At 42.2% G+C, this 25,349-nt stretch overlaps 5 protein-coding genes across 6 annotated transcripts in view; 2 read left to right on the forward strand and 3 right to left on the reverse strand.

The window, feature by feature from the left end:
• LOC139332978 (membrane-associated phosphatidylinositol transfer protein 2-like) overlaps nt 1-7,081 on the reverse strand; it is a 43,271-nt gene extending 36,190 nt beyond the window's left edge. For both annotated transcript variants that reach the window (XM_070965184.1, XM_070965182.1), the window contains exon 1: nt 6,951-7,081. The gene's annotated coding sequence lies outside the window, so the exon portion shown is untranslated. The remainder of the gene's footprint in view (nt 1-6,950) is intronic.
• mtrfr (mitochondrial translation release factor in rescue) lies at nt 6,957-11,039 on the forward strand. Its single transcript, XM_070965186.1, has 3 exons — nt 6,957-7,544; nt 10,353-10,539; nt 10,690-11,039. The coding sequence occupies exons 1-3, from the start codon at nt 6,973-6,975 to the stop codon at nt 10,918-10,920; spliced, it is 990 nt and encodes a 329-aa protein (XP_070821287.1). The 5' UTR covers nt 6,957-6,972; the 3' UTR covers nt 10,921-11,039.
• Nucleotides 11,040-12,036: 997 nt separating this feature from the next.
• kmt5ab (lysine methyltransferase 5Ab) lies at nt 12,037-16,196 on the forward strand. The gene is made up of 8 exons (XM_070965461.1): nt 12,037-12,180; nt 12,404-12,495; nt 13,280-13,427; nt 13,730-13,940; nt 14,044-14,131; nt 14,353-14,412; nt 14,527-14,717; nt 15,164-16,196. The coding sequence occupies exons 1-8, from the start codon at nt 12,171-12,173 to the stop codon at nt 15,372-15,374; spliced, it is 1,011 nt and encodes a 336-aa protein (XP_070821562.1). The 5' UTR covers nt 12,037-12,170; the 3' UTR covers nt 15,375-16,196.
• rilpl2 (Rab interacting lysosomal protein-like 2) lies at nt 16,029-18,421 on the reverse strand. Its single transcript, XM_070965462.1, has 4 exons — nt 17,808-18,421; nt 17,581-17,732; nt 16,973-17,095; nt 16,029-16,498 (listed from the first exon to the last, which is right to left on the reverse strand). Exons 1-4 carry the CDS (start codon nt 18,099-18,101, stop codon nt 16,477-16,479), a joined length of 591 nt encoding a protein of 196 aa, XP_070821563.1. The 5' UTR covers nt 18,102-18,421; the 3' UTR covers nt 16,029-16,476.
• Nucleotides 18,422-18,718: 297 nt separating this feature from the next.
• Nucleotides 18,719-24,834, reverse strand: LOC139332576 (RILP-like protein 1). Its single transcript, XM_070964612.1, has 8 exons — nt 24,335-24,834; nt 23,579-23,729; nt 21,995-22,113; nt 21,623-21,898; nt 21,310-21,501; nt 20,707-20,870; nt 20,524-20,622; nt 18,719-20,342 (listed from the first exon to the last, which is right to left on the reverse strand). The coding sequence occupies exons 1-8, from the start codon at nt 24,623-24,625 to the stop codon at nt 20,249-20,251; spliced, it is 1,386 nt and encodes a 461-aa protein (XP_070820713.1). The 5' UTR covers nt 24,626-24,834; the 3' UTR covers nt 18,719-20,248.
• Between the last annotated feature and the right edge of the window lie 515 nt (nt 24,835-25,349).

Here is a 25,349-nt window from a genome sequence, read left to right on the forward strand (position 1 = left end):
TCCCCAGGACGACGCCCCGGAGGGCAGACCAGACACCCCTCCCAGTGCGGAGGCCCCCCATGAGGAAGCACTGGAGCTAAAACCTAAAAGACAATAGAATTAAAAGACCTAGAACCTAAAAGAAAATAGAATAAAGGACCTAAAACCTAAAATTGAATAAAATAAAAGGACCTAAGAGCTAAAAGACAAAGTACTCGGATAAAACATGTCTGAGTTAAAAGAGTATAAGAAATCAATTGAAAGCTAAACTAAAAAGGTGAGTCTTGAGCCTTCTTTTAAAAACATCAACAGTCTCTGCGGTCCTGATGCACTCTGGCAGGCTGTTCCAAAGCTTCGGACCATAGTGGCTTTCTTTTCCATAAAATGAAACTCAACTAAGGAGGTGACTGACTGGTATAAAAAGATCTCAGCTCTTCTTTGGAGTCCACCCACATTGCTAGAAAAACATGGCACAGCCACACAAAGAGCTTCGTCTTCGTCTCATTTCCAAGACAACACAACTCTAGGAGCATTAGCAGTGATGTGCCATTCATCAGCTGGCTCATCAGGGATTGGTGGGGACAGGTTGTACCCCTGTTGTCCCTGTCAACAGCTCGGCAGCAGCATTAGCATCACCTGCTTTGTTCAAGGGAACTGAGGTAGGAGGGCGGTCCCTCGCTGTGGAGTCTGTGGAGCTCGAGGTGCGGAGGAAACACAATGTTCCATTCAGTGCTTGGCTGGCACCCAGGTGCATGATGGAAGCTCATCTGAGATACTGCCATGATGCCTGATTGTCTGCTCAAGATGAATTAAAAGAAAAACGAGACCTTCAGAGAAAGCAGCGTGCTGTCAATGCGTCCCTACGCTCCCATAAGAGGGCATGATAAATTGTAAGAGGTTTATTCTGGATTGCTTCAAATCCCTACAGGTGGATAGGCAGCCGTACTCATCTTTGGTTTCCACAAATATGTTGCTCAGTAGTGAAACTGTTTAAATTGGTTTTGGGGAGCTGTGAGACATGTTGGAAACTAGCATCTGCTGTAGTGGCGGGTGAATTTGCTCAACATACCATAACAGAGCGATTCGTGACATTCCACAACACAGACTGAATCACAAGTCTGCTTGTTTCACTCGGACACTTTAACAAGGAAACGATGCTGCGTTACATCGCAGGGGTTCAGAGGTCGGCAGAGAAAACCCCCCAGGAACAGACACAGGCCAAGAAAGGTTGAAGCTCATAAAACATTTTTTAATCAGGGGTGGAGAAAAACCAACAAGCCTGTGATTGATTAGTTTACAAGGACACAAGCCAGATAACGTTCTGTCTGTCAACACGCTTCAGATGCCAATATGAGACCTGATAGTTTCACTGTCTGGACTGGAAATCCAAAATTGGAAGCCATAAAAGACAACGAATCATCCAAACGCCTAATCCAGACAGGACAGGGAAAATCAGCCCATCCAGCTGCCATGGAGGCAACCAGTCTGACTATGGCACATCTGGAGAGGATGAGCATACTGTTCAGGAATACCCTCACAATGGCTTCATCACTTCACGATTTGTGTGGGGGGGGGGGGTCTGTGTGTGTGTAACATGTGCGTGTTTGAGAGAAAATGTCAGTGTTTTCCTTAAGAGGTTATTTCAGATAGCCGATTGCTTGAATGTTGTAGATCTTGTGTTAGCATTGCCGGCTAAAACAAGGAAGTGCTGGTAAAAACAAACTGAGTGGTTGGTAGATTTTGGACTCCACATGATATAAATAATCCAAATATTATAATATGCTATGTATAAGCATATCTAATACAACCTGTAAATGCATGTTAAATTCTGCATTCTGCTGTTTCCCAAAAGACCTTGAACCTGGTGTTGTGCATCATTAGCCATTGTGTGTATATCCTACAATGAATAAACAAACAGGAAGTAATGTTCCTCATCTATACATCATTGTTATCCAATTCCAGACATCAGGCTGAGCATGACGACGTTCCAGCTGACTGATGTATTTCACAACAGCACAATTCATGCTTGTCCTTACAAGCTCTGTCATATCATGCTAACAGCTAAAATTATTCCACATATCTGACTTGAACAAGCGTTGGGACGTTTACCTTGTACCACTTCCTGCTCTGGCAACAGTCGTGTCCTCTGACAGACAGTAAGTGAACACCAGTGGACAGTTTACAAAGCTGCTTTGTTGATGATTTAACACTTTCTTTCAGTGTAGTGTTACGACTTCCTGACAGACAATGCACTCATAACTTGTTCAAATTGCCTCCAGTGTTGTCAGCGCCCATAAAAATCAGTCTCTATTGGTTGTCAAAAGAAATGACGCCAACATGACATAAGACTTTGCACCCAGGAGTTATTCTGACTATATAGTCCAAGATATCCTAAAGGGCTTGCTGTTAATCAGCTTTAATACCTTCAGTATCTCTCTGCAAGCTCATTTAACAAACCGCATTCCCACATTACATGTCAAGCTGAAGAATAAATTGACTTTTCTAATATCCTAACAAAGCAATCACAGGAAACCGGCTAATGCAACCATATGAACAATTCACAAACTGTGAGAAATGAGCCCCAGAGAGATTATGGGGTTCAAGCTTGTTTGCTTTGCAGATAGAAAAGGCTAAAATAAGTACGCAATCTATTCTAAAAAGGAACAAGGTTGTTTGTGGTTTAACAGACGCACAGCTGCTCCATCTCTGTCACTATCCACTGCATCTTATCAGCTAGCCTTTATGAGTATACACCCACCTTTATCTCTGGTGGGGGGGTGACAGGGATTGTGTGTATGACTGGGATAGAAGACACGGGAGAGCAGCATGCAGCAAACCCAGATTATACCATTCCTCTGCTTAAATAACCAAACTGTATTCAATGATGGGTAAATTACACATGGCAACACCAACATTACACAAAAGTCCAGCACGTTTTTAGAAAATGGGAAATGACCACACAAAACTGTGAATTTATGATTCCATGTCATCGTGCGAGATGCAGAGTACGTCACTGCAGCCGAAGCCTCAGTTTTAACTCTCCTCGAAAAGCCTTGTGTGGCTCATTTTTCAGTGTTTGTACCTGATGTTTCTCTGCTCTTCCTGTGCCTGCAATCTCATCTGATAAGCCGCTCAAATAGCACAGACATTGAACCAAATTATGTGGTGAGCAGAAGCAGCGCACGTCATTCAAACTTTAACTGACAGGAAGTGAGCCTTGTCTTGTTTCCTGGACTGAAATGTTTTCGCTCCACTGCTGTGCATTCGTGTTTTTGAGCAGCCGCGGGATTATTGACTTCTGCTGTAAGACAATCAAAAGCAAAGCAGCGGCGGGTTGTGTGAGGTGAACAGAAGACCTTTCGCATGTCAGAATAAAAATAAATAAGAAATAACACTCCCTCACAAGGACTCCACACAGTGCTATGAATACTCAAACAAGGCTTGGACACAGAACACACACGAGCTGCAGGCTCCTCTGTCAGGAATTTTCCACTCCACAGTCGCTCAGACATACAGCATATATTTACATATTCTCACAGCGTTTTGATGGTCAGGGGGTTGTCAGGCACTCCTGTTACTGTATAACATTAGTGGAGTGGTGAGTAATTTTAGTCTCGGGGAAAGAGACCTGTGTGACACAAATGAGCAAACATTAGCATCGTATCTAAATGCCGTCAGAAATTGTTATCCTCGTTCATCAAAAAGGGTCACTGCAGTGTCTCCACTTTGCTTTTTGTGTCGGCTTAAAAAGAGCATCCCAGCTGCTTCAATTCAGCAAATACAACTGAGCATAGATAAAAAACTCAACAGCCACGTCTAAAAATCAGAACAGCACACACAATACACTGATTCATAATCACCTGCAGGTTCTCTCCTTTTGTGACACAGTGTTTGTCTGGAGCGTTCGATTCAAGAGAGACACCTGAGCGTTAAAGAGCGATCAGGTTTCAGCCTCTCAGCTACTGTCTACCTGTAAGATCCCTTGGCTCGCTGTAGATGCACTTAAACATGATTAAAAAAAGATGTCACAACACTACATCTCCTTGTTTAAGAAACCCTCTCAGCCATTCCAACTATGTTCAACACAAGCCGAGTTTCAGTTTAACTTAAACGCACTGACAAATAACGACAATATAGGCAACATATTTCTGCAGGTACAAAAAACAGCTTCCTACCCTAAAATATTTTAAAAGCTAAGTGTCAAAGTAATCCGTGTTATGCCTTTAAGTGGAGCTAAAAATTTACATGAGGCAGAGTACTGTCAGTGAGATTAAAGTGATTAGACGTGTTGTAAAGTTGAAACTGTGGAGCAGCATGGCCCAGCCCCAGTGTCAGCTCCCTCAGTGTACAGATACCTAAGAGGGTTAGGACTGATGTGAAATGAATGAGCTCTTAGAAGCTCTCCTGAACACTTCTTATTTTCTATATGCACCTTTCTGAGTGTCTGTAATGCTGCAGAACGTGCTTGAGGGAATTACCCACAGTTCATAGTCTTCTAAGAGTAAGAAAGACGATGAACAGGGAAGTCGTTCTTTAAAAAACGTGTTGAATGTACGTCGGTGCAACAGGTCACTTTGCTTTGTCAATCCATGCTGTTTTACTCTGATCTGACCAAAAACCGACAGAGTAATATAGAGTGATGAAGTAATTTCTTTTTAAAGATATATACAAAATATAAGGCTTGCATTTTAATGACTGTTTGACTTGACAAAAGTACCGTCCCCTTCTTCATTCACACAGTTTCACTGAGCACACAGGTGATGCAAATTAAGCGTGAGACCTCTGCTAATTAGGCTGAACATTGGAACTGAGCACAACTCACTACTTGAACAAACTGCAATATTAAATACTGCTATACCTATCTTACTCATTTTACAAGTACTTTACTTTTACTTACTTCTCTATATTGAATGTAGGGATACATTTAAGTATCATCAAATATTATTACTAATCTTAAATTACAGAAAAAATTGACAAAAAAGAGATATAGGTTTCTCTAGAGCTTGAAAGTCAAGTTTTCAAAATAGTTTCCAAAGCCCTGCCCATGCACCACATATGTGTACTGTGTGAGTGTCTGCTGGGGAAAGGGAAGGACGTCCCCCATCAGAAAACTGGTTAGGCGAATACCTTGATGAGCTGCCATGTTTACATCAGAGAAACAGCATCCTAGAGGCCATAACAGGCATGACTGGTAAAGAAGACGGTGCTCAGTAGAGCTACAACAAATAGTCAATTACTCAATTAGTTGTACAAACATTTGCTGGTTCTGGCTTATTAAATGAAACAACCTGATGCTTTCATTTGTCATTTATGACAGAAACTGTAAAACGTCACTTTGGGTTCTGGGAAATTCTGAAGAGTATTTTTCACTTTTGTTTTTATAGACTCACCAATCACTTGTAAAAATAATCTGCAGATGAATCAAGAATGAAAACAGCCGTCAGTTGAAGCCCTGGTTTGCAGTCATGTGAGGAAGATTTGAACTCTGGGTCATCAGCAATGCTACGATCCACGGCCTTCACTTCGAGCAGCGTGGCCTTAATCATCAGAGCCGCACTTCAGTGACTGAAGAACAGGCAGCAACATCAGCACAGCGTATTTATGGCATAGTTCCTCGAGACACAAATGAATGGCATGCAAGAATATCCTGCTAGTCGCTGACAGCTTTCATGCGGTGACTGTTACAATCAGCAACAAATGCAGCTATGTGTGTTTCAGATCAAAAATGGGGAACATAAGTAACGAGTCTGTCCAGAAGTCAAAACCAAACATGACTCAGAAGAAAGCAATCTGTGTAATAAGAAGCACAGATTGCCTAGAATTTCACCTCAGGAATGAAGGCATGAAATCAAGTGAACCTCACCGCTCCAATTCGTTTTCATGTTGCTTCAGAAGTGACAAAGCCTATGGAATCTATAAGATCAGAGCAGCTGATACTGAGGGTGTTACACAACCTTCACAACCGTCATGGCTTCAAGAAGATAGGACGCATGTTTCAACACGTCAAAGACTGATTACACCCTGTGTGTGTACAATATTCTCCAACCCCAGTATGTGCATCTCTCAGCATGTGCCTCCTTTATTTCTTTCTCTGTCAACAAGCTCCAAATGCAGGGCAGATCTTACTATAAGGCTGGGGCTCCGAGCGGGAGCGCAGATAAATATCAAGCCTAGTCTCAGATTGTAATCCTAATTCAAAGACAGGCTGCGATGGAAACAAAGCAGGGGAGGTCACAGCAGCGTGGCCTTGCAGGAGCTCCTGCCCTCATAGCAGAACCATCATCTGGACAAGAAACGCCACAACCTCCAAGTCAGCACAGCCTCAGTGACTCACCCAGGCCCTGCTGAGTCAAGTGGAGTGACTCTTGATGCTGAAACTAATGAAGTCTTATTAAAATAAGAATGAACCTGGGGGGGGGGGGGGGGGGGGGGGTGCAAAAGCAAGCTTGTGGGCTGCAGGTTTTCAGTGCAACTGCAACCTCAGTAAACTGTGTGCTCCTCCATTTCCACAGTTTGTCAAACATGCTGTGATTTGCTGCAGGGTCTTAAATAAATTCTCACACCTGCCAAGTACACCAAAAGAGCAAGAACACGAAGCCTGCAAAATCCTCCAGTGATATCTTAATGTTATCAGATGCATCATGTACTAACATGAGAAGAGCTTGCAGTCAGGACGAAGGGAGGAACATTTCAGCAGCTTTAACGAGCACGCCTGTGTGACAGCGCAGGGCCGCGGCATGACAGCAGGACAGATCCCCTGCACTTCTTCAGGCCAAAGACAAAGTTAGTCTAAACAAATTCAACACATGGCGTTAAAAAAACCTCGTGAAATAGGATTTAGTAAACCGTGACGATGCACCTCTGAGGGGACGATCAAATCTGAACTGGAGTAAACCCACCATCAGTTAGTTACCTAGCAACATGGCAGCACGGCAGCGACAAATTGATGGCTCGCGACGCCTGTCACATACCTGGACCTGACGCACAGCAGCGATGCACCTCTGGCTTCACCGCACTCCAGCACTCAGCGAACCAAAGTTCACTGGTGTTTCTTCGCGTTTTGAGGTCACCACTTCGAGCAGCGACGCGGGATTCTTTCAGCACGAAGCGGCCGCCGACTCGATGGGCTCTGAAAACGATGCCATAGTCGAGATGAACGCATCGAAAAGTCAGCAACCAATTTCCTTTACGTGGCCGTTTGTTTGTCCCTTCGGCAGAGGAAGGGGTGCGGGTACGACATGTAAAGATGACGCGTCCAGAAACATCATCGGCTCGACTCATTCACATGATATTCACAGACGTTTCAGCCCGTGTTTACAAAATCTGGCCACATCATTGCGCCGGAGAAACACACGCTGGATTTCCTCAATCGACAGAACAGGCCAAAGTAGCTATGGTAACGTTAAAATGTCCTTGAATATCCAAGCTGCCCTGGCAGGGGTTGGCGGTTTGGGCTCGTCCTGGCGAGGTAAACGAAACGGCTACGAGCTCAGACCTGCAGCTGTCGCCTTCGTCCACAGAACCGGGAAGAGCGAGGGGCAAACGGATGAAGAGCACTCGCCATCGTAAGTTGTCACTCCTCAAGTCTGAACCGCTGCAAGACTTCACAGTCCTTTCAGGCACGACACAAAATACAGTAAAGGCAGCCCGGGTACAGACGCGTTTCCGGTACAAATTTCGAAATAAAATTTGGACTTACTGCGCGTGGTGAAAGTTGAAACGTGTACTCTGTCCAAAAACTTCTATTCCACCGCGTACAATACACACATCTGCTGTTTGATTGCTAAAACGACAGTCACATGCCGTATATTCAAATCAGGTCCGAGATGCGACCAAACATAACACATACTGAACTAATCCCACGGATAATCTCACTGAAGATCGTACAAGGAGTGCAGTATTTACTGGTATTAGTCAAGTGTATCAAACTCACTGTGTACATGTTCAAACACCATTTAGTATTTAATTCAGTAGCGTTGATCGTTTGACTTCCGGTATTTGTCTTCCCTTCCGCTAACTTGACGACGCTCAGACTCGTCCAGTTATTCAGCTGAGCAGTTTCAATCGTAGGGCGCCCTCTGCTGGCAGCTGAGCATCTGCTTTAAACCGGTATCATGAGTGGTTACGTATTTCCGCAGACATAAATATGATGAGAGGATGTAAAATTACAAATGTACATTTATAGCAGTCAGTATCGTGTTGCAATCATGCATTCTTTCGTATAATGGTCTGGTGCAAGACATACCTACATTTACTCAGTTTACCACAATAATATTTTCAATGTATGTAATATTTAGCTTTGATATTTTACATTTATTGTCATCATCTTGCTTTATTAGCAACAAAGTGAAGTGATTGGTGGGCTTTTTTTTTCATACTGATTCATAGTGGGGTCCTTTGAAGGATCACTGATTGGATCTCATCTACTGCATCAAAATATGGTATTTTCACAACCAACTCTGAAACATGTCTAAGAATTTAATAAACACACTGTAAGGAAACCTGTCCTCAGTAAATTCTCATTAAATCCCTGTTTGTCTTTGCCTCCAGTAATATATCTTTTTACCTTTTTCATCTTTTCATCTTTTTCAATATTTATACAGGCTATTTTTGTAATTGTACAATACATCTGTGATCAAGAAGAGTAATAGTTACCTGCTTTTTTTTAACCAGAAATGAGAGAAATTAGGCTGCCCTTGCACCTCAGATGAAACAAAGTGAGCCTGCTAACGAGTTTCCCTTCCTTTGCAAATAAGGAAATTAGTTTCTCTGTCTGCCTTGACAGCAACTTCAGCTTCATACAAGATGAACTTTTTTTGCACAATAATTTTCTTGTTGACCACAAATTGTTGATGATAAAGATTGTAGAGACTTTCATTTCTGTTACAAAAAACAGTCAAATGATAAATGGCTAAAACTGATTTCTAACAAATACAACAGGATGCACATTTGCAGAAATGTGAAATGCATGATCCATATAAGAATAACCTAGCCATGGTTATGATGTACCAAAATGAGGGTCAGTTTTAATGTGAGCACTAAAGATAAAGTTCAAGTAATTAGAAATGCACGTCATCCACCCACACCATCAGAGAGATGTCATCACAGGTCATCAGAGAGACTGTCATTTCCCTGTGACCTACATAGTTTCCTGGTTTTATAATTATAGTCATTGTCAAGGGAGAGAGCAGGAGGCATTACATCACAGTCCATTTTTTCTCTCCATGAGAAAAAAAAAAGTCTGAAACTATTTTGCAATCAAATGGGAATAATTATTACGTTAAATTTGACCTTTTTAGGAGTCATTCAGAAACAACAAAGCAAATCAACATATGAACAATGTGTTTTGTAATGTGTGGTGGGAATCACGAATGAATGAGACAACCAACCTACTGCACTGTCAGGTGAAGCGGTGATGAGGCTATTAATCTATTATTTCATTTCATAATGTTCTTGCTGATGCTCCTTTTAGTGTGAAAAGGAAGGTTCATGTTATCACTCCAGCCAAAATGCCTGTTTTGATTATGAAAGACTTGAAAGACTATGAGAGTCAACAATAATCAACAGTATCACTAAATGGGCAAATAACCTCAAAAGGAGAGTGTGTGCAGCTCTTGGGAGACTACATGTTTACACACAACAAATTCTGGCCTGACATGTGGGTATATGTGTGCTGACTATGATATCTAGACATACACAATAACACCCTCATGTTATGTACAGTGAAGTACAAGTGCAGTATCCAGACTACAGAGCACAGCACAGTGCAGTACAAGAGACTACTCTTCCAAAAGGCGCCATTTGTATTGACATGGCCCTGTTAAATTCGATAACATTTTCTAACCTTAACAACCACTCGCTCACAGTCACGCCTCAAAATATCTACCAGAAAGGGCCGTAAAAGAAACTCAAACTTGACAAGCCGACTGTCGCCATTATAAAACGTTTTGCTAGCAGACACACGATGGCAGCAGAGAGTTAACACAGACCTGTTATTCTGGCCACGAAGAAAAAACACAACAACCGATTGGGTGGCTGGTGACGGGAGCGTAGAAGAAGTCGACCCTGAACATAAACATGAGCAAACTAGCATGACTGTGAACTCGGCAGGAAAATGATGTCCAGCGCGGCTAAAACTTGTATGCGTTTAAGTTTTTGATAACGGAATTGACATTTCTGTGTCGGGTAACATACGACGCGATGTAATGCTATAAGTCACTCTGTATATTTATTCACGGCGCCACCAAAAAAGAAGAATTTGTAGGTTATCTCGTGTAAGAGATGTTACGGCTTTTCTCGTCCTTCAGCTGTATGTACGGTGTGTCCATTCGGTTCATACGGAGCGGTTCTCCCGCTGTCTCTCCCTTGCTAAGACCGCTCCCACCCTGGCTGCCGTGTGTTTGGGCTGCCGGTAAAAAGGACATGGTCGACCTTCCTGTCCTGAATGAGGACGAGCTCGAGGAGCAGTTTGTGAGAGGATCTGGACCCGGAGGACAGGCCACCAACAAAACCAGCAACTGCGTGGTGCTCAAGCACATCCCCAGTGGGATTGTGGTGAAGGTTAATCTTGTTTTTAAACGAATCAATGTGTAACTGTCATCACTGGTATCAGTCCATGTGTAGACCAATTGGTATTTGGGGAATGAAGGGTTCAAATCAGAGTCATGTTGACTCAAGCCATGCTAATTTCTTGTACCATTTTCCCTGCAGTGCCATCAAACCAGATCTGTGGATATAAATCGAAAGCGTGCTCGGGACATCATGAAAGAGAAACTTGATGTTTTATATAAAGGAGAACTCAGTGAAGTGCTTATAAAGAAGAAAGAGTCCGAAGTGAAGAAAGAAGAGAAGAGGAAGAAGGCAAATGAAAATCTGTTGAGAAAAAGACTGTTTAAAGAAGCTATGGCTGCAGACTGCAAAGCTGGAAATGACACTGTTTAAAATGTTCACCTGGAATATAGAATGAAGACATGAGTACTGGGAAAGCCCTGAATTTAATGCCTGCAAAGACTGCATGAGAACACCTGGACTGTTACTGTCAACATCAAATCCAAGTAGCCTTTTATTTGTATAGCATCTTTCATACAAAGTTTCAGTACACAGTACATCACTGACACAAGATGGAGAAGGATTTTTTTTTTTAATTAAAATTAATAAAATATAGTCAAAAATATTGATAATTTTTCAGTGCTTTGGGTGTACCCCTGTACATGTAATATGACTTGGATACATTTTTCATTTCAGCACATGATGACATGATTTCCCCTCATTTCCTGTGAGTTGTCAGTGTCCTTGACTTGTAGTCTCGGTTTCAATTCTGAGCGCATCATTTGAAACCCTAGAGCATTTCCGGCTGGCTCATTTGATATTGAAAACACAGGTGGAACAAGTCAACTTATTGCAGTTTGCAGCTATTACTAGATGTTAGCAACTCCAACCTAATCCTCATGGACCAAACACAGACTTGATTTATCTTGCTGCCTTTCAGTCAATGGCACTGTCACTTTTTCCTAATTTATGCTTACTCATAAGACTCTTACGACATTTTTTCCCCCTTAAAATTAAAAAAAAAAACAAAAAAAACAGACCACATACTTGTATAAGTTTCTTGCATGAGACCTTGTTTGCTCTGAAGTGGGCATGACTGCATGGCTACACCCTTCTTCCACTGGCTTTCATTTTAAAGTAATATAAAGTAATATCACTAAACTGATTTTTATGTATTTTTCTTTCATCATTATTTGTGCTTTGGTAACGTAGGACATATAAAAATCATGCTTTTACATTTTCTTTCTGATCAATATTTACCAAAAACACCTCACTTTCTATGCAGAACACTATAATTGAAATATAATGATATAATAGCCGTTGTTTAATTCAGGTTATCCCACTGAGATTAATATCCATTTTGAAAGATGGACATAAGCAATTTACCGCAGAGTTTTTGGTGGGTCAACTTCTGCCGATGTGACAGGCAGAGTTGCGGCCAATGAGAGAACACCTTTCATGCACGTGTCCGTCCCTTGTGGATGGAACAGCCAATGAGAGGTGCAGGATGGTTTTTAAATCCACCACGCTCTTACAATGGCTTGATGTTCGTCGTTGCAGAGGCAGTCATCTAAACACGGTGGACACAGAGGGCAAATTTAAGAGACTCCCCGTCCTCTTTGGATTTTATTCTGGGCATTGACATGGCAAAAGGTAAATTTGCTCATGTGTTGTCGTTTCAGCAATTGTTACATGTCCAGAAAGCCACAGTGTTGCTAACAGCTAACTGCTATTAGCGTAAATAAAGGACCGACTTTCCTCGTCTAAGCGTAGCTGTTGTTTATAAATAAAACTCGCCGGTAATGGCCGGGTTTTGTATAATGTTACATAAATTAGACAGCGGTGCTTACATTTCTTTATTTGCACGTCTTTAAAGGGAAGAAAAATGTGCTGAGAACCGAGAACACTGTTGAACACAAACTCACCTCACGGAAGGAGACGAAAGAAAACAAACCAGCAACCAACAAGGTAATGTCGTGTTTAGTTGTTTGTTTTTATGCATTTATGTTTGCCAACTAAAGCAGGAAACGCAGTAGCTCTCTCATACAGTTAACATGTGTTAACTCACCACCCCAAGAATATCGTTACTGTCACAAGGGGTCCTGTCTCAGCTCGGCATCGCAGCGACAGATCTTACAGTGATCTGACCCCACACCTCAGGAAGCTTTGTATTGTTTATCATAGACCTCTTCATCCACACTTTATCCTTTCAGGCAAAATCTGCCAGAAGCTGTGCACTGCCCCTTCAAACCCTCACCAATCACACGTTAACATTTAGGTGTGTGGATAAATGACACTGAAATATGAACAAATGCATTTCTGTACGTGGCATTGCTTGGGTACCTGAACGCCCCGTTTCATTACTTACTATCAAACAGTCCAAATACACTTTCAGACAATCTCAGATGGTACTGTTACCATGGAGATGTTTGCCTCTCAAGTCAGGCAGAGTTGGCAGGCAGAGCGGTGAAGTCTTCATCAGTGAGCAATCTGCTAACTGTGTTGTCTGTTGGATCCAACTGCATTTTTGTAGTTGTTGTTGTTTGTGTCAACAAAAAAAGTGACACAAAGAGCAATCGCTGAATTTGTGCAATTTGCCTCTAAATCTGAAGCTTCTTGAATGCACATGCACAAAGACATGAAATACAGCCTGCAAATGAAATGAAATAAATGGTTATTTCATCTTGTGTATATAACTCCTGAGGTTTACTCCTTTGAATTTTTTCACCAACATTAATAATTGTTTTTGCAGGACTGCGTAGGTAAACAGCAGTCAATTCTCCAGAGTGTGCGTAGTCCAAGCAAACCCAGATCTCCTCTGAGTGACAGTTCAAGCATGCTGATCCAGGAAGGAAATGACTCTGATGGAACTAATCCTGACACGTCAAAGCTGAAAAAAGGTGCACACTTGATTAACTTTTAAAACCCTTTGAATCGTCCGTGAAATCAAGTTGTTTGGTCATTTCTATTAAATGTGATCCCCCAGCTATTTTTCTGTTATTCTGTATTACCATATGGTCAGCAGGTCCATGTGTATCACAAAAAAAAATTGCTGTGCATGTGAATGGCAGCAGTGTTCTCTGACCCACTATCTTATGACATGACTTAACTGTTTTTTTTTGTTGTTGTTTGTTTTTTTGAAGGAAAGGCCAAATGTTTGGGGCCGCTATCAATTTAATCCATTGTTTCTTCCTCATTTCAGACATACCGAATGAAATCAAATCTGAGAATTGCGAGTCCAAAGAGCAGAAGCCTGAAATCGCCTCTCACAGTCGCGGGACGAGAGATCAAGCCGCTGACCAGCTTGAGCAAAAAGGGCCCACGACACACACGAACATCAGGTCTGCAGCAGACAGCAAAGTTTCAGCATCCAAAAGTCGGAGCAGAGGTGGTCGCAAACTCGGAGCAAAAAAGTGAGTGCAGGAGGCCAACATGTCATTATTATTAAAGAAAAACAAAAAACAAGACTCTTTCGGGGAAAATCTGTCACTACTTTGATAATGTCTCTCTTTTCAGGACAGAGAATAAAGCTCCCCAAAACAGAAAGGTCACAGACTATTATCCCATCAGAAGGAGTAACAGAAAAACGAAGGCAGAGTTAAAGGTCTGGATGAAAAGTGCTTCCTGTCTGTTGTATTATTAACAGTTAATAGGAGAAAGCATTTCCCACCAAGTCAGTACATTCTCATTTTGTACCTGTGGTTAAGATATTTACATGCTCGTATATTTTTGCCTTATGTTTTGCTGATTATTTTTTTTGTGTGTGAAAGAGCATGCCAACTGTACCATAACAGAGTTTCACCCAGTTACTCAAATTGTCAACAGAATGAAGAACACAGACACATTGATGACGTGATAAAGAACGGCATTGAAGAGGGAATGCAGGTAACATTCAATGGTTTAAATGTATTGTGCCACACTCTGTCCAGATGTGGTTGGTACATTTCGATGCATGCTAATTCAGTTTAACTTCACTCTTTGTTGTGTTTTGAATGAAAGGTCAAACACATAGAAGGAAAAGGAAGAGGGGTATTTGCTGTCAAGGACTTCAAAAAGGGAGAGTTTGTGGTGGAGTACCATGGAGACCTCCTGGAACTGGCTGAGGCTAAAATAAGAGAGGCCGAGTACGCTCAGGATCCCCAAACAGGCTGTTACATGTACTACTTCCAGTATCAATCAAAAACATACTGGTGAGTCCAAATGTCACTGTCAATTTGTCAGCTTTCAGTGATTAATTAATTGCAACAACCAAGAAATGACCTTTGTTGCATCTCATAGCCTTCTATCTCCCGATGATTCCCGGCTCTCTGTCAAATAAAGGCATATTGCCAAAAATCATTGTAAAGGAGGAAAATTAGTTTGGGTACAAAAAGACTCTGGTAGGTAAATTAAGTCTTCCTATTCTGTTGAACAACAGCATATATATATATAATTTTTCAATCACATTAACCCCCTACTTAATCCCCATTGACTTCTGACTTGGTTAGAGGGGGACTTGGACTGTCTTGGGTCCTGATAAAACTGAATTTCCGAGGTGTCACTAAAATTTCAGTGGGTTTGAAAATGGAAAATTTTCTTTCTTTCTGGACTATGACTTCAGTGTGGAGACCTGTCTTATGTTTTTATTCTTTTACAGTGTGGACGCTACAAAAGAAACGAGCCGTCTTGGAAGACTGATCAACCACAGTAAAACTGGCAACTGCCAGACGAGGCTTCACCCCATCGATGGAACCCCTCATCTGATCTTGGTGGCCTCCAGAGACATCACAGCAGAGGAAGAGCTGCTGTACGACTACGGTGATCGGAGTAAAGAGTCACTCTTGGCTCACCCTTGGCTCAAATACTGAACTCACGACCACAAGTGTTCATATTTCGGATGAATTGGTGCTCTCTGCCGTCCTTTTCATCTTTATGTAAAAGATGCTACAGACAAGCAGTCTTCAACAATGTTTTATACATATAAATTTTTTTTGTTTTAAATGGATGCTAAAGCTTCAACTCTTGAAGATTGTGTTTATGCAAATTGTTTTTATCACGATTTTATACTTCTTCTTTTTTTTTTTTTTTTTAACTCTAACCAGCAGATTGATGCAAACTTGAGGAATAGTTCTCCCGGATAAGTAGTGTTTCACATTGTCCATGGGGTTTCCCTCTGGAATAAGTATATTGACAGTTCAATTTCACAATTGTAAATTATTGCCCGTGCTATAAATTGAGGAATAAAACACTTGAGTTTTCATTCCAGCGGTGGCGCGGTTAATGGTTAAATTCTGCTCATCTTCTGCTCTGTGCTGTGTGATCTTCAGCCAATCAAAAATATCACAATACAGAAGTCATACATTATGATTCTGGTGTGATTATGCCTTGAAGCAAAGCCTCATTACCCTGTCATTACAGTGATCACATCTGTCTGTTGTAATTTGTCTACATTCACACGAGATCAGAACATGTGAAATCGTACAGCTTTTTAAATATTCAGCCACAGAAGAAAAACACAAATACTGTTCGAAATGCCGTATTTTATTATGCTTTTAAATTTTGTGGAATGGACCCATTTTCATTTATTTGATAGCTGATGGTTGACAGCAAATGTGTTTTGGATTACTGGACTAATGTGAAGCCCTGTCAAGACTTAATTTTGATTTATAAAAAATGTACATTTTCAAGTCTATAAATAACTTCATTTTGAGTGAATGCATTCCACATGGTATCCAACAGCAGTTAGATAATACTTTCCAGTTTCATATGATATCTTCACCAAAATTTGCACATCAACAGCAACTCTACATTAATATAAACCCTCTCAGGTTAAAATTACCAGTACAAAATGTGCTTGTTAGATTGACAAATACATTCTTAAAAAAAAACAAAAAAACAGTTAATATAAAAGTGGTTAACCGACAAATCCTGCTTGTCTTCTACATGGCCAGTTCTTGTGAAAGGTTTTTCTTATTTTCGCCTGAATGAAAACCTACAAACAGAAAAGGTCCAGAGTCAGTTTAAGGAGTTTTAGCATGGTGGGGTAAACATGGAATATACTCGTAAAAGTGCCCAGTGCCAGAAAGCAGCATTGAGTCATGGCAGGCTATAATTACTGACGGTAGCAGTAGTTTGGCAGACACACTGCCAGTTTCCTACTTCTCCCTCTCTCTCTTTCTCATTCTGCGCTCACAAACATCCGCAGTGTCGGCATGAATTCATTTGGTCACAAGTATATCATTAGGAGACAGGAGACGGGCTGTGAGAACAATCTCTGTTAGCTTACTTCAGCATCATGTGGTTGCTGCTGAGATTTTTCTTGAAACCTTGCCATCTGAGGTGCACAGCTAAAAATAGTGCATAGCTAGAAATAAATGTTTTAAATACTACTTCTTTCTGATTACTTCTTTGCTGTCAGCACATTCACACCACTGTACCAAGTGAGGCAATCCAGCCTGTTACTCACAGTTTGCCTATGGTTGTCTTCTCCTCCTTTGCATCATTTAGCGTGGCTGGACTGTGCTCTGTAGCTGCTGGCGTCCCCAGGTCCACTTCCACCATGGCTGATTCAGCCTGTGGGAGAATCCCACTGCAGGAGAAATGCACAAGATCTTGAGAAGTTAGAGAATATTACAATGAGCTAGTTGTGTCTGTATTGATACAAAGACTGTGATCCTGTGAGGACTGGCAGATATAGGTAGTAGAGACACTGGATATATTATGTTACATGTGTGCTAATACTAATATTGTAAGTGGGTCTCTCTCATTCTTATGAAGATCACTGATCAATCCAGATTAAGTTTCCGTCGAGTAACACACACTATTGGAAAGCTTTCGATGCTCACTCTTGCTGACATTATGTTAGAGAGGCATTGATTTTGCTATATGGTCATTCTCGAGGCTGTAGTTAGTGGTGGTATTGTAATAGATTACACTACAGTAGGTGTTTCTAATGCTCTGTCCTGGACTGCACATTACTGACAGACTTCAATTTAATGCACTATTAGAGGAGATTCACATGCTGGAAGTTGTATGAGTCCAATCTCAGGGTGGACCTCAGGCTCAGTTGCTCACCTCTTGTATAGCTGAAGCTCCTCCTGAGCCACCATGAGCTGAGCCTTCAGCTGGTTCCTCTCCTGCAGGACCTCCTTCAGCTCCTGCATGGTGAAGCGCGGTCTGTTGGGGTCCGTCAGGTCCACCACCAGCTGGTTAGGTCCCGCTCCTTGCTTTGATGACAGACAGGAAAAGCATCTCTAAACGAAGCTCAGCTGCACACGACAGACTGTGGCGCCCACACTCACCGTGCCCTGCCCAGATGAGCCCTCCGTGATGATTCTGGCCAGCTCACTCTTCAAGTTGTCCCGCTCCATTTTCAGCTCCTCCAGAGACAAGTTGTACTTGTTGACTAAAGTCTCGAACATTTCCAAAACACGCACTATTCTGAACTGTAAGTCCGACACTTCCTCGCCCGTGCTGCTTATTTTCAACAAATCTCGTCCGATTACATACGAAATATCGTAAACATCTTCAACCGTGAGCTCAAACGCGTCTTTCTCGAAAGCCAGAGCAGGGGACGACTCTTCACCAAACTCCATGACGGAACGACACCACTCCTCAAAATACTGCAATAAAGTCAACTTGTACCCACCAACTACTACTTAAAATACTCTAAAAGACAGCCTTTTATTACTTTTTGTCTTGGTTCAGCACTTAGCTACTGGCAGAAGGTGACCAACTTCCAGTGGAGCGGCACTTCCCCCATCACTCATCCACCAATGGCGTGACTCTGTGGACAGCAGAGGAGGGCAAAGTATCCTAGCGACAGGTGAGTACAAAGATCGTATACGGCTCGAGATGATTCCTCCACACTGTCAACCCGTCGACGCAGGTCTTTCACACAGCACAGGAAGCAAGTAATGTGGGCGATAAGAGAGCTCGGTTTTTAACTAGGGAGGATCAGGTGAGAAAGCACGTGATTTGATGTTTCGTCTCTCTCTAAACTTTTTGTTCTTTTTTTTTTTTTTAATGTATTATCAATATACCCATGAAAGATTCTTACATAAGTATACACGATGTCTTGATCATAATGTAAACTACTGAAACAAGGAAATTTTAAAATTTTATGGATATGAACACGGCCTGTCCCACATCTTTCATATTCACTTTGCCATATTAGTAATTGACAGTAAAACAATAACAGCATTCAAACAATGAAAAATAAAACTTCACTTTATTCAGAACAAGAATTATTTTACAGATGCAACCCAGCACATATCCGTTGTTATGACATGTATTTACAGGATCTTCTAGTGTTTTTACCACTATGATTGTACTGCCAGACTGTAGTGCTGCAAGTATACAGAATCATCCTCTTCTCATCAGTTCAGGAGATGACTTTTGCGCTGGCTATAAGCTGTTGATCTCTCAGTGGAAAACAGAGGGATATGATCATCCAGCTCATTCGCTGCACCTTGAAACCAGACTCAGACACCTTAACAATAATTTGCCATCAGATACATCTTAACATCATCCAAATATAAATGACACAAAAGACTGCTGAGGAACTTGAAAGTGCTTGTGAAAACTCAATTCATACTTGTTACTGTACTACTGACACTACTTGCCAAACTGGCTTGCAAATCTTGTACACTACGTAGCACAGTGATAACACTTTGCTATTTGGATCGACCAATGTAGCGAGAAACTTGGGCACTAAGTTATCGAACATTTCCGCAGCCTTACGACTAATGAAGCATGGCTTATATAAAGTGACGCACTGACAGGTGATGGCTTTTTAAGGAGCCGCAAAACCCTGAGAGCTCATAAATACATGTTAAGAGTGGCCAAGCTCGGCCAGTTGTCTCCCATTTTATTCACTAAGGTTCATTTAAAGGTGCAATGTGTAAGATATGGCCAGAATTTTATTTTAAAACGTCTAAAAATGTCTGTCTTGTTTTGCAGAGATGTCTACTGAAGCCTGCAAGCTGACGAGCAGCTCTCTTAACAGATTAGATGTGAAAATATTCTGGCTCTAGACACGTGGCGAGTGATGGCTGACCTTCCACTCCCTCTTCATGCCTCTCCTGTGTCCACCTGTCCTCTGTCATGGCCAGAGTCAAAGTCCTGATCACCTTGGCATGGCCTGTTGTCAAACTGGCCTCCATCGGTCTCTTAGGCTGTGTTTGGTCCAGCTCTGGTCATGTTCACTGGGAGGCTGCTGAGCCTGGTTCTGCTGGCTGCGGCGCAAACACCAACGATCTCCCAGTGCTCTGAGCTCTCAGTTGGGGTAGACTCTAGTCATCTTATATTGCCATTAGCTGAATGGCTAACTGAGCTAACTGGCCAGTGGCAGCTAGTAGCTACAGCAAAGAAAGCTACAGCAAAGACTATGGTGAGCAGCAGTTAGCGGTTACTCTGGTGATATGCTTCCCCCTTCTTGTTTGGAGCAACCTTTGACAGGTGGCCATATTTTACACACTGTACCTTTAAAGCTCTTACCAAGTCAGCTAAAATGCTACCAATGCAAAAGTAGACTCCACTAATGACAACAGTGGTTCATTCATCACGGTTTCAAGTGTATAAACACCAGACAGATTTAGTTTAAAATAACCAATTCATGTAGCCCTTCAACCAATTATTGTAAACCTAATGACAAACTGCGTTTAGAGAAACAAACTGGTGTTGACATGGTGTGTGTGTGTGGAGAGGGGAGCAGTTATATATGAAGGATTTAAACTCAAGGTCATACAGAGGAAACAAGTCTTCGAATTGGCAACAACGTGGGGTCGTCTGAAATCAAGCCAGCTGCCACCATCGGCATTATGGCAGTGAAGATCCTGTGAAAATGGAAATGGTGACACAAGGGAAATTTTGAATTTGAGAAAAACAAAAAGCATCAAAAGTGTTGTTGTGATCAGTTTTCTGACCCTCTGTTGTTGACACCGCACATGATGCAAAAACAAAGCCTCAGTGTGTGAAGAGAAGCGAGTGAAGGTCATTGTCAAACTCATTACTCACAAGCGTCGAATTCCTGATTCAGGCTGACTGGTGGAACTGGAGCACGGTGGAGGAGATGGAGTATGAGCGATGGAGCTGACATCGTCCTCAAACTCCTCACTGAGGGATAGAGATGAGAGGTCACCGTTAACTTTTGCATCAGTGTTACACGCAGTTGAATCTTAATGTGAAAACAGGACGTACCTTCTGTAATATGCCAGCTCTTCCTGCAGCATGAACACTTGGGCCTTGAGTTCATTCCTCTCATGCAGGACGTCCCGCAGCTCCTGCAGGGTGAAGCGAGGTTTGTCTGACTCCTCCTCCAGGCTGTTTGTCTCCTCTCCTGTATCTGTATCAGCTGACACCTTCTGCAGCCAAAAACACACATTCAGCATTTCTCCTTGCATGGCGTGGGCACACACTTTGCTTCTGTAGGTGTAGGTGGAGTTTCGGCTACTAGTGATGTGGCAGAACAATGTTTTGATAAGCACATTGCTGTATTGTTTGTTTTGTGCTTGTGCACCAAAACACAACAGTCGATATCAACAGTTGGCAGAAGCCCACTACACAAGAAAGCAATGCAACAATAAAAGCAGAGAAGGAGAACACTGTAAGCTAATGTAAACAAAACAGATTTTTGCAAATGTTTCATGGGGCAATAAGTGTACTCAGCCTGTCTGTGAGGCCTTAAGGAAACACCAGCATGACAGAGTGATAATGCTTTGTGTTTAATATAAATAGGCTTACAGGGGCCTCTGTTATAACCACGGTAAGCCTGTGTGCAGTGGAGAGTTCAGCAGGTGTTACCAGAAACAATGCTGTCGAGTCGTCATCATTGCCACCCCCTTCTCCAGTATCTTCTTCCTTTGATGACCCTGGGAGAAGGGAAGGACTCTTGTCACATTCAAAGCAGTTCGCCAGGAAGTCAGGGTCTCCTCCACACTCCACCCACACTGAATTTGGTTTGATGGTGGAGTTAGATGGTGCTGCTGCCGGGGACTGGATTAGTAACAGAAAACAACCGCTTAGGCTCCAGAAAACCTTCATACTTAATAAACTATGGCCAACATAGTTTGAACCTAATTATAGGCATGTTTTACAACCTTTGTCTTTTTCTTACCGTCATCTGTGGTGATGTAGTTGATGGAATTCCAGATGTGGTAAGAGAGGTTTCTTCTATGTTGGCGACTTCTCTCTCCAGCTCCCAACCCCGGAGCTCCTTTCTCAGCTTTGTGACCTCCAGCTGCAGAGCCCCCAGCTCCTGCTGGTGTGCCTGGGCTGCAGCTTCCAGCTCAGCCCTGTGCTGGATCAGGGCCTTACCCTGAGCCTCCATCACGCTCATCCTGTGACGAAGGTCCTGATTGATTCTTATCAACCGATGCTGCTGCATCTGGAGCTACACTCAAGGAAATTCATTTTATGACTTGACTTGTCAAATGAAGTAAATCGTAAACTCATGTAAGTATAAGCTATGTATGATCTAAATCCTCACCGCCTCAATATCTTCGTTTTTTAGTGTCAGCTCGTGGTCTTTGGCCCGGATTTCATCCTTCTGCTTATCCACCAAGTCTGTCAGCTTCTTCATCAGCTGCCTCTCCTTCTCTGACATTCCTGCGGGCGTCATGAAAAAGCACTTAAATAAGATTCACACATAAGTGCAGTCTGACAGGAGGCTGCCATGCCATTCAACAGAAAAAAAACATACCAGGGTTTCTTCTATTTGTAGCATCTTCAGTACAACTTGCATTATTTATATTTTTATTTATTATATTTATATAAGTCTCAAGTATTTTAAGGTTTTATTTAATTACTAATTACTCACTTAATTTCAAGCTGTTTGGTGATTCTACACCAAAAAGAAGCGACATGACTCACTAGAAAGTGGGAAATCAATCTAAAGTGTAATGGTATATGGTATACAGAATTAGTTTTGGCCTTAATAACCTTGAGGGCTTCCCTCAGGTACTTTTACATCATTAATATATTTTTCTACACAGATAATGTGCACGGAGCAGACTAGTCGTATCACGCAGTGCCCGTTCATTCAGGTGTACATGTTTTATAAGGAGTGTGTGTGCACTGGGTCCTTGACAGTAAGTATAGCTGCAGCCACCATGAGAGTCTCACACAAGCATTATATTTTGGTCTGCTTCAAAAATAGTCTCCTTAACAAGCTCCTGCCTGCCTGCCTTCACAGCCTCCTTTTTCATGTCAACATGAAGGCGTGCAGCATGTACTGGGCAAGCTCACATGACTGCACAGGGCGCATATGTGAAATGTACAGCACATGGTGAATCAGCGCAACACAAATCTGCAGAGAGCATGGAGCAAATAATAAGATCTTTTTCTGGAGCTCTCAGCCAAGACCAAACCTATTTAGTACCCAGACTCACAAAATCCAAGGTAAGACTTCAAAGAGGAACAGACAATGGACCATGCTGTGTTGAGATTATGGTTATTATACTATTTTATGCACTTAATATATTTTCAGAATCTTCACATTCATTTTTTTTTTATATTTTATATTGCCTAAATATTTTTTAACGTAGACTGTTTTTGTTCATTGACGCTGGTGCATCCCTGTGAACTATATCTTTAACGTCTGGCAAATCAACGTCAACCATCCTTTCATTTCTCTCCTGACACTGGTTCTGATATCTCAACTTAACGAGTACCAACTCGATGTCAATGGTCTCTTCTTCCCAAATTTAAAGTCTGTATAACTCACAGGGATTCTGTGGTGCTAAAAGCTGAGCTAGCAGCCTGCTGTTACTGAAAGAAATATTTAGAACGACGTTGACATTGAACCTGTACTTATTGTGAATCAGTCACGTCATTGCTCATACCTGATCCACTTAATAAGGTCATTATTGGCATACATACCAATATGTAGACAGTATAACTTGAAAATAAAGTTTGGAAACTGAAAACATCATAAGGAAACTTGGAAAACTAGAAATAATTGACATAATAAACTTGTTTGTCCAGTACTGTTCTTATCCCATAAATCACCCTGAAAGCTCCACAAACTCATCTGTAAAACTGTGGTTGAAAGCTGCTGCTGCAGACGACCCACCCTCATGTTTCTGCAGGTCTTCCTCTGTGACGGGGGACTCTCTGACGGGGAGGCTCACTGACAGCCTCTTGTTCTCTGCCTGAAGCTGAGAGATTTGAGAGAGCAGGTCCTGAACTTCTCCCCTCCACACGTCCTCCACCAGCTCCAACTCCTGAGCACAGAGGAAAACACCAGCACAGTCACGTGTCTGCACAGAGTACTTGTTCTGTGTATGAAAAGGGTGGATGTAGCTGTATGAACATGAGGGCACAACAACATCAACAGCACTTCACTTCAGATTTTTCTGCCTCCAGAATCCATAAAATATCACTATAACTTGGTTTTGTTGTTATTATACTTTATTTAAAGCTTTAGGTGTTTGAGTTCATTGAAGGTGTACTGAAAACGAAAATGAACTGTTGCCTGATCATTATGATAGCATAGTATTGTGTAAAGTAGTTTTATGTATTTACTACACTGTTCTTACTACACCACACTAATCTATGCTATAATATAACAATATAGTATATCATTAATAAGATCTACCTTATTTGTGATGATCACAAACACTGTTATATAGAATAACTGATCAATCAGTTGGTGAGTGCCAGAAAATGAAAATCAACTTGTGTTACTTAGTTACTTACCTTGAAAGGTAAACATTAAAGTTAGGTCACATGCGCACAGTGGCAGACAGACAGGTACACACACACACACACACACACACACACACACACACACACACACACACACACACACACACACACACACACACACCTTCTGGTGCTTCCTCTCCTGCTTGTATCTGTCGCTCCTCTCCTGCCGCAGTCTATCCAGATCCCTTCGCAGCTCCTCGGCCTCCTGTGTTGCAGCTCCGCGGCTCACCAGCGCCTCCAGCAGCTCCAGGACCCGCACCACTTTGGGCACAACGCCGACCAGAGACTCGCACCCAAACCTGTCGATGATCCGCTCAAACTCTTGCCCGAGCACCGCGGCAATGTCGTACACATCCATGACGGTCAGCTCCGCCGCGGGTCTGTCCAGCGCGGACATAACGCAGGTTTCCATGTTTGTCCTCTGCTTTATTTAAACGCCCGATATTCAGCACATCTCTCTCTCCTCTGACAGTCTGAGCCGACGCACATCTGCTGTGGGAAAACTAGTTTGAGTAAACCAGCCGAAACGTGTGTGAACATGGAGACAACATGTTCCAGTTTGTTGTCAGTCTAAACTTTGTCAACGTCCGGAGCGCCGTGTCACTTTTGGTGATGCGTTCCAAGTTCTCCAGAAAACTCGTTCATAACCGTTTCAAAGATATCGCCCCATCTCATGTTCCAGTGTTTACATAATAGATGCCCATTTGAGTGGCTGTTGACTCGTTTTTGATTCAGACAAGCTAAACGGTAACGTGCTACATGTGCTACAGAGGATGGTAAAGGGCAGGCACATACGGAAATAAGGCATATACGATAGAGATAGTGGCTGATAGATGCACGGCTGTGCTTAATATTGACGTGGGGTGACATAATAAAAATAAGAGATTAGATATTAATTATACATTATTTTGACTGTCACTGTATGGCAGTTCCGTGAATGTTATGTCAGCGGAGGTTCAACGTCGTGTATCATAATTACAATGGATCCTGAAGGCATCAGCCCTCTCCACGTTAGCTCAAAGTCCTACTGCGCATGTCGTGATATGAGGCGTCTTACCTTCTATGTACGTCAACGTTTTAAAATATCACTACACTGCTTGACACTTGAGGTACAGGCAGCCAATTTAAGCAGTACA

This window comes from Chaetodon trifascialis, chromosome 6, assembly GCF_039877785.1.
Source record: "Chaetodon trifascialis isolate fChaTrf1 chromosome 6, fChaTrf1.hap1, whole genome shotgun sequence".
Classification (NCBI taxonomy): Eukaryota; Metazoa; Chordata; class Actinopteri; order Chaetodontiformes; family Chaetodontidae; genus Chaetodon; species Chaetodon trifascialis.

Excerpts from the sequence above, each read along its gene's own strand:
- mtrfr (XM_070965186.1), top strand. The coding sequence starts at position 6,973 with ATGCACCTCTGGCTTCACCGCACTCCAGCACTCAGCGAACCAAAGTTC. Across the intron at positions 7,545-10,352 it reads GATGAAGAGCACTCGCCATC|ACCGCTCCCACCCTGGCTGC; the intron begins GTAAGTTGTCAC and ends TCCCTTGCTAAG. Across the intron at positions 10,540-10,689 it reads CCAGTGGGATTGTGGTGAAG|TGCCATCAAACCAGATCTGT; the intron begins GTTAATCTTGTT and ends TTTTCCCTGCAG.
- kmt5ab (XM_070965461.1), top strand. Across the intron at positions 12,496-13,279 it reads ACAAACCAGCAACCAACAAG|GACTGCGTAGGTAAACAGCA; the intron begins GTAATGTCGTGT and ends TTGTTTTTGCAG. Across the intron at positions 14,413-14,526 it reads GCATTGAAGAGGGAATGCAG|GTCAAACACATAGAAGGAAA; the intron begins GTAACATTCAAT and ends TTTGAATGAAAG.
- rilpl2 (XM_070965462.1), bottom strand. The coding sequence starts at position 18,101 with ATGGAGTTTGGTGAAGAGTCGTCCCCTGCTCTGGCTTTCGAGAAAGAC. Across the intron at positions 17,733-17,807 it reads GCTCATCTGGGCAGGGCACG|CAAGGAGCGGGACCTAACCA; the intron begins GTGAGTGTGGGC and ends CTGTCATCAAAG. Across the intron at positions 17,096-17,580 it reads GAGCTTCAGCTATACAAGAG|TGGGATTCTCCCACAGGCTG; the intron begins GTGAGCAACTGA and ends TTTCTCCTGCAG.
- LOC139332576 (XM_070964612.1), bottom strand. The coding sequence starts at position 24,625 with ATGGAAACCTGCGTTATGTCCGCGCTGGACAGACCCGCGGCGGAGCTG. Across the intron at positions 21,899-21,994 it reads AAAACGAAGATATTGAGGCG|CTCCAGATGCAGCAGCATCG; the intron begins GTGAGGATTTAG and ends CCTTGAGTGTAG. Across the intron at positions 21,502-21,622 it reads CTACATCACCACAGATGACG|TCCCCGGCAGCAGCACCATC; the intron begins GTAAGAAAAAGA and ends TTACTAATCCAG.